The sequence below is a fragment of the Carya illinoinensis genome, chromosome 8 (assembly GCF_018687715.1).
Source record: "Carya illinoinensis cultivar Pawnee chromosome 8, C.illinoinensisPawnee_v1, whole genome shotgun sequence".
NCBI classification, from domain to species: Eukaryota; Viridiplantae; Streptophyta; class Magnoliopsida; order Fagales; family Juglandaceae; genus Carya; species Carya illinoinensis.
This window is the reverse complement of record NC_056759.1, coordinates 11,309,340-11,321,089: the sequence shown is the minus strand read 5'-3', so window position 1 is coordinate 11,321,089 and position 11,750 is coordinate 11,309,340. Positions and strand designations below refer to the sequence as shown.

Genomic DNA, 11,750 nt, shown 5'->3' with positions numbered 1-11,750 from the left:
CAACCAAATGCTCTAGCTAGCAAGATCTTAAAGCTTAAATACTTCCCTCAATCTTCTTCTTTTTTTAAGCAAAGCTAAGCTCCAATCCATCTTGTATTTGGAAAAGTCTGATTGCAGCTAAACAACTGGTAGAGGAAGGTAATATATGGAGAATTGGTAATGGCCAACAAGTGAGAATTTGGAATGATAAATGGCTACCTTAGCCAACAACCTATAGAGTTCAAAGTCCCACTAACATCTTTGGATGCTAATAAATGTGTTGCTACTCTTATTGATTTGAAATTTGGAATGTTCAACTTCTTGAAGGTATTTTTTTTAGAAATGAAGCTAAGATTATTAGAAGAATCCCCATTAGCATATCAAACTATCCATTCAAACTTATTTGGAGATGCACTATTAATGGTCAATTTTCTATCAAAAGTACATATCGTTTGCAAAAAGATATCTTGGATCGTGCTAAAGGGTAAGCCTCAAACTCAAATCCTAAAAAAGAAGCATGGTCTAAAATCTGGAAGCTCAATATCCCTAATGCTAGTAAAGTTTTTATGTGGAGAGCTTGCTTGGACTCTCTACCTACAAATTTGAAATTGCATAAGAATAAAGTTGTTGAATCTTCATGTTGTCCTATCTGTTTGAGGGAAGAGGAAGATACTATTCATGCTATATGGAAGTGTTTTGCAACCAAGGATATAATGTGCCTATATACTAAGAGGATACAAAAAAGTGGCTTTTTTGCAACTTGTTTTTTAATCTATTTGCAACAATGGTTGATCTATATGAACAGGAACTATTGGAAGAAATTGCATTATCAGCAAAGAAGATATGGCAAATGAATAATGAACTAATTTTTCATGACAAGTTTTCTTCTCATGAAGTTCCAAGAAGCTCACAAAGGAGTTGTCAGATCTAATAAAGGCATAGAGCCCTAGTTAATAGTTGCTGCAGGTGGAAACCTCCTCCTAAGGGTGTCTAGCAGCAATTAATAAAGCCTTTAGCAAAGTGGGTATAGGGATCATTATTAGAGATCATGAGGGCAAACCATAAAAGGGATTTGTTTCTTGATTCTTACTTTGCTGAATCCTTTGGAGCTATGCAAGCTATTATCCTTGCTACTAAATTGGCCTAAGGAATATTATACTTGAAGGAGATACCATTCATGTCATTAATAGCATTACTCAATTTGAAATATGTTACCATAGGTCGGGAGTTTTAGTCTTGGATGCAAAACAGAAGGTTTTACATTTTGATAGCTGGAATGTCAATCGCATTAAAAGGGATGAAAGTACTCTTGCCCATGTTTTAGTAAAAAAATGCTTTAGAGTTATTGGAGGATATTAAATTATATATATTATTTTATGTTAAAACATTATAAAAATACTAATGGTAAATTAATTTTGATAGAATCTATGAATCAATATCAACCCAGCAATTAGAATTTAAGCATCGCTTGGTTACACAAATCATCTCATCTCATTTCACTTCATTATCACAACTTTTTCAAATTCTTAGAAAAAATACAATAAACGATTAACTTTTTTAAATTTTAAAACAAAAATTATATTCTAATAATATTTTATTCAATTTTCAATTTTCATATCATCTGTTTAACCCAACAAGACCTTAATATTATTAGATATGGGTTACAATGGTCTAGTTTGGTTAGCCACGGCCCATGAGTGATAAACAAGTTAAATGATAACATTTTCATAGAGTTATGCTATGCTACTCATCATCTCACACACCATACTTATTTTTATTTATTTTTTATTTTATTTCTCTAAAACTACTTAAATTATTCTACTCATCATCCATACACCACACATTTAGTAAGGGAAAAATTAAAAATTAAAAACTATGCAGTGTATGTTATGAGGATGATGAGTAGAATTTTTCATTCATAAACTCCATAATTGACTTATATACGATCAATTTAACATTTTAATATAGTTGTATCCTATCACTTGTTATATAAATAATTAGAGGTGAAAATTGACCCATTCGGTGCGATTTTGAGCAAAACCGCCACCGACCAACAATTATGAAAATGGTGAAGCAAGCGACCGTCACTAGTTAATGAGAAGGAGAAAAATTGTCTCCATCGACTTCGTCGGTTCTCAATTCCCCCCTGCCGGCAATGTTTGCTTGAGAGAGTTGCGGAGGAGAGAGAAAATACGTGAGAAACAGAAAACATATCGAGGAAGAAGAAGGTGGAAAAAGACTATACAAATTGAAAACGATGCCGTTTGGTTTTAAATCCAACGGCATCATTCCACTTTTTTTTTTGGCTCTGTAATGGATAAAACGACGCGACGTCTTTTCAATTATGTTTAAACACAACGAAATACGTAAAACGACACAATTCCAATTAAATTTAAGTAGAATAACGTCATTTCATATAAGTATAATTTTAAAAAAATAATATTAGAAGTCATTGGCCGGTTCAACTCATATAAGTATAATTTTAAAAAAATAATATTAGAAGTCATTGGCCAGTTCAACAGCTTGAGCCAACTTTAAACCATGACCGAACTAAGGACAATCGATTTTCATAAAATTCTGCCACCCACCGACTGGTTCCGTGCCCGTTGCAGCCAGTTCCAACCACCAGCAGTTGGTCTGATCGGTTCTCGGCCAGTTTGGCAATTTTTTGTACACCCTTATAAATAATAACCCACAAACACGAATTATCGGCGAGCAGCAACAATTCGGTTCATCCGTTCATATACTTGATCACAGTGGTCCGTATCCATCTTTTGTAATTTTTTTTATCCTGAACATTTTTCTTTCAATACAAACATAAAAATATATAAGTTTATACAATTTAATGTTGGAGTCGCACCATGTACGATAATATATGTATTACGATAATATAGAAATCAATTTTCTATGCCTAAGACAGAGAGAATTGGGTGACGAAACTAGCACCAAAAATGAACAAAAGTCATGCAATCGAAATTAATTACTAAATTAGTAAAAAAATAAAAATAGTATCCTTTATTTTAAAGTTTATCATTCCGAATTATGCCTATTGATATAATACATTTTATGCCATTGTTTATTTAAGTTGTACACATAAAGTCACCTAAAATGCATCTCATTACTAAGTATGATTGAAAATGACTTTTAATTGAATGAATACAAAGAATAAAAACCCAAATCCCATGGAATGGTCGGAAAATATCACATCAATTTCAAGTTTTATAACGACAGAACCAGAAATACAAATACACTAAATTAAAAATACCCTTTAAAAAAGCTACAAGGCATATATACGTACAAAATCTATCCAGGAGGAGAACACAGCCTCTGGGAGAATGAACTATCGTTCTCCATGAAGGATACCCAAAAGCACCTGTTCCTACCACTCCCACTAACAACAGTTATAAACATCATGTCGAAAATCCTGCTCCATTTTTCCTAACACTCATCACAATGTTGTTTATGGCAGCTAAACTTTACACCGAATGAAGACTTCTGGTTAACTTACCTTAAAAAGCCTTCATCGTCCTTCATGGAGATCTTCAGAGAAAACTGCTGTACGCGAGATGTTGTCATTGTCAAAGGCACTCAAACCCGAGTAAGGACCAGAAGAGAACATCGAAGATGTCCCGTCAGACTCGAAGGTAGTAGATGACTGCCTTAGATTTGGCCGGTTGTTGGACGAGGTTAACATGGAATCTTGATATTCTGTGACACGCTGCACCATTTTAAGTGACTGTACCACTTCACCCATTGTAGGCCTTTGGCTTGCCTCAGGAGCAACACAAGCTGCCGCAATTGTGCAAACCCTTATGAAATCTTCCTTTGGGTAGTTTCCTCCAAGCTTCAGATCGGCAAGCTCTTCCAGTCGATCCTTGTCTCTAAGAATTGGTCTAGCCTGAAAACAATACCACTGAGTGGTCTTATTTTCTGCCCATAATAATTTTTGTTTTGACAAGTTAAAAAAATAAACTTCCAGGATAATAATTATGCAACACATGACAATCGATCAGATCAGCATAAAAGGCCTGAATGTAAAAGGTATGTACCATGAACATTAAAGAACAAGAAAAAGAATGAGAAGAAAAAGGGATAGGTCTAAAAATAAGACTAACCCAAGTGACAAGGTTTTCCTGTCCAGATGGCTGTGACATATCCACTGGCTTCCTTCCTGTCAGCAATTCAAGAAGCACAACCCCATAGCTGTAGACATCACTTTTAACAAGTAAATGTCCAGTCATGGCATACTCTGGAGCTACGTACCTGTAGATTAATTTCATTCCATCTTAGCACCAATGTTAATTATGGAAACAACAAAATCAAGGACTGAAGAGAATGAGACCAACCCAAATGTGCCCATCACTCGTGTGGAGAGGTAATTTGCTCTGCCTTCAGGAGCCTGTTTAGCAAGACCAAAATCAGCAACTTTAGCATGAAAGTTATTTTCAAGCAATATATTGGAGGCTTTGAAATCTCTGTGAATAACACAGGGCTGTGAGTCCTCGTGCAGGTATGCAAGCCCTCTTGCAGCATCAAGTGCAATCTTCATTCTAGTGTCCCAATCCAAAGGACAATTTACTCCCAGGGGACCTAAGGCAAACCAGAGTCAGTGTCAATTGTGTATGAGATTTACACACAGAATGTCGTCTTTCTCTAAGTTTCTACTCAGAGAAAACTCCAGTAGAAAGAGAAACATCAAACTCAAGATTCTAGTAGAATCAGTGATTAAAAAAAATACCATGGAGCCAAGCCTCCAAGCTTCCATTAGGGATAAGCTCATAGCAAAGTAGGTGTTGTGAAGAGTCACGACTGCTGTAGTAACCCACAAGCTTCACAAGATTACGGTGATGCAGCCTGCTAAGCATCTCAACCTCTACCAGAAATTCTTTATCCCCTTGTTGCCCTCCACTAGTAAGCCTCTTAATTGCTACAGCTGTACCATCACTTAAGACTCCCTTGAAAACTCTACCAAATCCACCTTCTCCAAGTATGCTTGCAGGTTCAAAGTTGTTTGTAGCTTCTTTAAGTTCTTCATATGCCAGTACCCGAGTGCTGGTTGGGTGGGGAAGAGATCCTACTGCTGGAACCGCACTCACAGTCCTCGGCTTTTCTGAGAGAGAAGAAAAGAAAACCATTAATTGAAACAGAAGTAATAAACAAAAGGTTCCATGAAAAAAGAAAGACCATAATGGTCATGCAACTGTCAAAATCAAATCCATTTGAAGTATCAGTATTGGCGTTTCAGGCCTTTTTCAGACTGAGGTGTCCAGTGACGTTATATTCCATCAAGTCATCTTCACTAGTAATTTCTTAAACAGGCCCAGTTGAAATACTCTCTTAAAAGCATAAAGAAGTAGTAATATATTCTCAAGCTGTTTGATGAATGGGAAAAACTTAAATCCGTGAGGCAACCCTTGGCAAAGTCAACTAGAGTCAAAGCCGAGTATATTATCTACAATGGACCTTAACATCGACCTCTCACACTGATAATTTTCAATCCCAAAGAGAATTTAAAAAAAAAAAAAAAATCTACAATAGACCTTAACATCGACCTCTCACACTGATAATTTTCAATCCCAAAGAGAATTTTAAAAAAAAAAAAAAAAGTTCTGCATGAAACACACAGAATCTCAGATTCAAATCATTCAAATGTTCCCTGACTATAATAATAAAGGTTTATAAAATGACAATAAGTAGAGAGACTGTAGAAGCATGGTTATATTTTTAACATTCCTGTTGAGAAGTAAATTAAGAATTATTTAGAACGCTATTTCTTTCAATCCCATAAGCACAAACTTTAAAGGCATTATCGAAAGCAGTTACATGTAATGGTTTCTACCACTAGCAAGTTGTTAAGAGGGTTATTGTCCAGAATATTAACAAGATGTAAAACACAAAGACCTGAGATACATAACTCAGAATTTGAGATTATACCAGTTTCCACAGGAGATGCTTTGGCCTTCCCATGGCGGAATGTGCACAAACAAAGTACAAGCACAGATATAACAGCAATGAATAGTACACAAGCACCAATGCCAAGTATTACAACTAAATTTGAATGCCTCCCACTGTTTGAAGCGTTGAGTGACGTAGCATTTGGATCCTGATGTGGTGGGGATTCCACAGGTGAAGGAGTAACAACAGGAGCTGAATATCAGATGCAATGCTATGTCAATATTAAAATAGCAGTGCAAAGTTCCACAGTAAAATCATCAACATAATCTAGGGGCAAAAAAAAGGTACTGTAGTGCATAAAAGAGATATAGAAAGGAAGCCAAAACTAATTCTGAAAAAAGCAAAGGGAAGCCAAAATTAATTTTGAAAACAAAATTTTAACTGGTGTTTTCAGATTTTAAACCACCAGCCCAAACCTAAAAAGAATGCGCACTTGGATTGCCAGTAGTAACTTTTGGAAAACTTAACCACATAAATAAATGTACATGTGTATATATAATTGAGCGTGCCTGTTATATTTATGTCATATGAAAGAAGAAACGGGTATATCTTCAATATCAGCAAGTATCTGTTAGTTTGGCTTTGAAACAAGTGGCTAAAGATGCGCCATAACCAAGATAACATCCCAACTTTTTAAGAAGCTCAACCAGCCCACCAGGCAGCTTTAATTTGTTATGATCATATTTTTTTTTTCTTCAGCCTGGGTGTGTAGAGCCAAAATATCAAGATTAACAGCAATCAGGAGCCATGGATATGAGCACTGACCCTGTCACTGTTCTTACAACCATTGCTTTATTCCCTATGCTTAAACAAGAATATCACTCAATGCATGGAAACAAAAGTTAAAATCATAGTCGCCACCCCCAAAAAAAAAAAACACAAAAAGAAAGAAAATTTATACAAAGGTTTCCAAAGCAGAGAATGCGGTAGAGGCAACCATACATTAGGACCAAAACACCTTATCAATGCATTAGACAACTTCTCAAAATTACCTGGTGGAGGAGGTGGAGGCTGAAACCAGGTTAAATTGAGAAGTTCATAATCGCCCACTAACGTAGGGTTTAGATGAACCTTATGCATGACAAGGGAAGAGTTTATTGCAGATGCCTCACGGGCAGAGAAACTGATCCCTTCTTTTGGAACTATATCCATTGAAATATTTAACATTGATAAGCTGAGTACGTAAAAGTTGATCAGCTCAATTTGAGAAACTTCCAAACGAAGTCCAGAAGCTAATTCATTCAGAAAAAGATTCCAATTAGGATTCTGAGAGACATTTAAAAGCAGAAGGTCTAGCTTTATCGGATACACACAGTGACACCCTTGAGTCGCACGCTTCAATACCATGTCTTGCGCACAACAGTCTGGCAGAACAAAAAATAAGTAAGCATGTTAATATAAAAGTAGGTAGCCACCCATTTGATAAAGAAGAAGCCGAAAATTTCATACGATTGCTAAACTAGCATGCATAGGCGACGCTTTTGTATACGTCCCGTGTACTCCGGGCCTTTGTCTGTTTTATGCTCAGTAAAATTTTGTTTATCGATCGAAAAGGAAATTTCATGAGTCAATTTCAAAGTTAAGCTAACTGTTCAATGTGCTAGTCTACTGCACAGTAGAGAAAAAATAATGCAGAAACTTAAAATAAAATAAGAAAATAAATTAATCTATTCAAGGACCATTCCACTCTTTCCATGGAAGAGTTGCACTACAAATTATAGATAATCAAGACAGTGGAGAGATTAACAAAAAAAATTACAAAAAGTCAATTCCGGAATAAAACTTGCCAGAGTTATAGGGGGATAGAGGTGGCTGAGCTAATCCAGAAGGAACTGCACCAGCACCAGACTGCATTGGGGCGATGTGCTCAAAACTAGCAACAGGTGGTGCTAATGCAGTCCTCTTCATTGAAGGTCTCGAGAGTCGTGAACTAGTAGGAGGGTGGCTCGAAGTTACCAGTGGACCATAAAAAGGAGCATGGGCTGGTGAAAGTGCAATTTTCGGTGCACCACGAGGAGAAAAATGCTTGTGTTGATGTTTATGTAATAGAGGAAGCTCAGCCGGTAGAGGCAGATCAGGAATAGCAGGTGCAGTAGTTGGAGAGACTAAAGGGGCTTCCAAGAGATTATTCGGTACATCAGCATCTGTGATGAATATCACATAAAATAATAGAAGCAACCGTTTCATCAACCACCATTGAAGCTTTTCAGGAACTCCTGCAACATTTGTTCAGTATAGATATTCAATCTATTGAGAAGAAGAAATCATAGTAGGAATCATAATAACATGAACTTTATATTTCATAAATGTCAAGAATTCAAGAACTGAGTAATGTAGTTTGCTCCAAAAAATATACAAGGAACACACCACACACAGAATAATGACCAAAGCCCAGCATTGTGTGCAACTAAAAATAATATTAGAATGAAACTGATGCCCAATTTGGAAGCTGGCATGATACAGAAAAAGTAAAAGAAACTTAAATACCATATATTAGATTCTTCAAAACACAGGAAGCCTTGGAACAATTGTACCAAGCAGCTGGGCTGGGAAAAAAAATCATAATCACAGAGCTCGATATTCAGGTTTTTTATTCCATCATCTATTTCTAGGTTGTCGACACAGCTAAACAAAGGGAATTGCCGCAATACAAACCAGTTTTGATAGAAATTATAACTCAGCAAGCCCCAACCCATCACATAGTTCAAGGAAATTAAAATTTCAGTCGATATACCAAGCACAGTGTTCTTCATTTCCAGTGAAAAGTAAATAAAGAGCAAATAAGTGTCAAGTGCCGATCTCCCAGTTTGCGTCATGTTTGCTCCCCCGATTATGAACACAACTAAGTTGAAGTGTCTCACTGCTAAGTGCTGAGCATAGATTTTTATGCTTTCAGGTTCCCGACAGCATAAAATGAGATAATATACTTTAATGCACTTTCTAGAAACGTATAAACGATGAGGGAAAAAAAAAAAAAAAGAGGATCTTAACTATTTTTTAATTTGGAACATAATCCTAGCATTTGACTGCGCTAAACTGAGTTTTATCGTTTCCAAGAGACTAAACAAAACTATGCAAGAGACGCAAAATTTGAGTCCCATCTTCTTTTTGTCGGTTTTGCAAAGCATCGCATAAGATTCAAAACATTCTTCTCTTCTCCTTTATCTTCCTTTCATTTTCCACACATTTTCTCGGAAACCAACCGTATCACTCAGAAATGGGCATATGGAATAGAAATTAAACCACGAACGAACGAGATTTACCTGTGGGTACGGAAACTGCGAGCACCGACATCACAGACGCCGTTGATTTACAGTGGAGGGCTTCAGATCTGCGAGATTCGATGAAATCAACGGCGAGATCACACTATAAAACGAACATAACACGCACCCGACCCCCGTACAAACACTATGAGCTGAAACAATCTCCAGACGCAAACGGAGGAGGATCCAGAGGCGGATATATCGTGAAAATCCGACCTAGGGAAAGTGGACTCGTAGTCAAGCTTGCCATTACCGAGTGAACTCGGAGAAACTATTAACCGCGAACTCGAGCCCGTCGAAAGAGCGAGAGAGAGAGAGCAGAAGGAATGGTTCTGTGACTGTTGGGGGAGAGATGTCGTTGGGTTAGGGAAGCGCACGGACTTTATATCGGCGTCTAACGTGCGCCGTTAACGGAATAGAACAATTTAACGTTGAAAAAAAAAACTACAAAAGCAATATTATGCTCTTTTGAATTTTTTTTAAATTTTTAATTTTTTTTTATTTACGAAGAGAGAGTCTTTCAACCTGGATCAAACCTATTTTTACGTCCTCGGATAGAAAGTGGACACGTAAGCTTTCTACTTGGGGTAGAACTGATCTTTGGTAATCGTACCAAACTCTCTAAACGTTCTGTCTGCCCATTCTCTCACTCTCTCTCTCCTCAACCCCTGAAGAATGAGAGAGAGAAGAGAAGAAAACTCTGTACTTCATACGTCATGAGTATAGCATCCGCTTAGACAACTAGAAATAGAGTTTGCAAAAAGATAGGTACGAAAAAATTACATGAAACAGATGCGCTTGTCAATGCGTCTACTTTGTTTCTCTTGGGCCTATTCACAATTTCACTTGTATTTTCTTTTTAATAATATTATATATAATTATATAAATATCGTATAATTATTTTAAAAAAATAAAATTTATTATTAAAAAATTAATTTTTTTTATATGAATCTCATATTTATTTATTTTTTTCAAAATGATTATATGATACTTAAACACTCACGACTGGAACTATTATTTTTCTTCTTCTTTAATTATTGTTTGGTCCGAGGGGTTCTCTTCTTCTTCAATCGTCTCTATCCATCTCTGGCCTCTTTTTTCTAGCATTTTATTTTTCTCTCTAAGTGGTTTATGACTAGATGTTTTGATTGATGAGTATTCTACATGATTTATGTCTTCTTCAAGAATAATTGCCGAGTATCTTTATTGCATCTATTTAGATCAAGACCAATAGCTAGGAGGTTGAATTTTTCATTTGATTTTGTTAGAATTGTATTATATACATCATTGTGCATCTTTCAATGTAGCCTAACGTGGCATTTATTTATTTTTATTTTTGAAAAAGTTAAAATAATACAAGAGTCTCACTCAAGCAATGTAGGACTCCTACCCATACACACAATTCACACACATATATACTAAAAACCCTGCTCGAACTCAAGGTGGATGAGAAACCAACTTAAAGTTGTCAACCAAATAACGAAATCGAGCTGTAGTGTGTTGATGTGGCAAGATGATGATGTGGCATAATAATTTAGAAATTTTGTAATATTCCTTGCAATATTTGTAGTTGATGTCTGGCGGTACTAAGTAGCACCTGAAAGGTGGCAAGGATTAGCCGTAGAAGATGGGTAGAAAAAGAATGCCGAGAAGGACAAAGCAAACATGGTTGTTGGCATGATAGACTGTAGACGTAGTAGTACTTGCAACGATTGCAAATGTTTGACGGCAGTGAGCAACACCTAAATAAATGTGACAGGGCTTAGTTAGAAAAGATAGAGGCAGAGAAAGAATGCTAAGAATGACGAAGTAGATATAGCTACTGATGTGGTAGACTACAAATGTAATAGTCCTTGCAATGATTGCAAATGTCTTATGATAGTGAGCAACACTTGGATAATGGTGACATGGCTCAACCAAAAAAGACAGAGACAACGGAATAATGCTGAGAAGAACGAAAATTATTAATACTTAAAAGGTCAGAGTAGTGAGATGGCTACTGACTGGGCCACCAGGGGCAGGACCCACTCTTTACCATGGGAGGGGAAGAACGGCTTTTGGCCCAACTCTCCCGTTTCACCTTGTTGGAGAGATAGGTATTCCGGTAGTTTGAGACTGAACCAACTCTTGCCCGTTGGCATCGTAGGGAAGGTAAATGTTGAGCAATAAATTTGTTGTCCATCACTAACTTTGTTAAACAGATCATCCTATTTTTCTAAGGTGAATGTAGCACAGTTTCCTGAAACACAATGAAAACACAACGGAATCCTTTCATTAATCAGTGCAAATTTACAGTGTCCAAAGAAATTCAAAAAAAATGAAATTGAAAAGAGTGGGAATAAGATCTTTGGAGCCTCTCCCAGCAATGCCTATCTTTTGACACACTACATCTCCCTCCATGTACTCTCTCCCTCCCCCAAGAGCCCAATAGGGCGAGCCAAGACTAAGGCCTGCATGGGTTTTTGAGCACCTGTATGTAACACTCTCACGCTGTGACCTACTCCCCTCGGACCTCTCCTACATCTCAAAGAATTGGAAACTTCATTTTGAGGT

At 36.7% G+C, this 11,750-nt stretch overlaps 1 protein-coding gene across 2 annotated transcripts; it reads right to left on the bottom strand.

Moving 5' to 3' along the window:
- Window positions 1-3,145: 3,145 nt before the first annotated feature.
- Window positions 3,146-9,568, bottom strand: LOC122318716 (proline-rich receptor-like protein kinase PERK3). 2 transcript variants are annotated; one of them, XM_043136292.1, is made up of 8 exons: window positions 9,198-9,568; window positions 7,722-8,150; window positions 6,927-7,298; window positions 5,914-6,126; window positions 4,718-5,089; window positions 4,326-4,569; window positions 4,095-4,242; window positions 3,146-3,892 (listed from the first exon to the last, which is right to left on the bottom strand). In XM_043136292.1, the coding sequence occupies exons 1-8, from the start codon at window positions 9,226-9,228 to the stop codon at window positions 3,500-3,502; spliced, it is 2,202 nt and encodes a 733-aa protein (XP_042992226.1). In that variant the 5' UTR covers window positions 9,229-9,568; the 3' UTR covers window positions 3,146-3,499. The 2 variants fall into 2 exon arrangements, with proteins under 2 accessions (XP_042992226.1, XP_042992227.1); XM_043136293.1 differs by having other exon boundaries at window positions 3,146-3,877.
- Window positions 9,569-11,750: the final 2,182 nt, after the last annotated feature.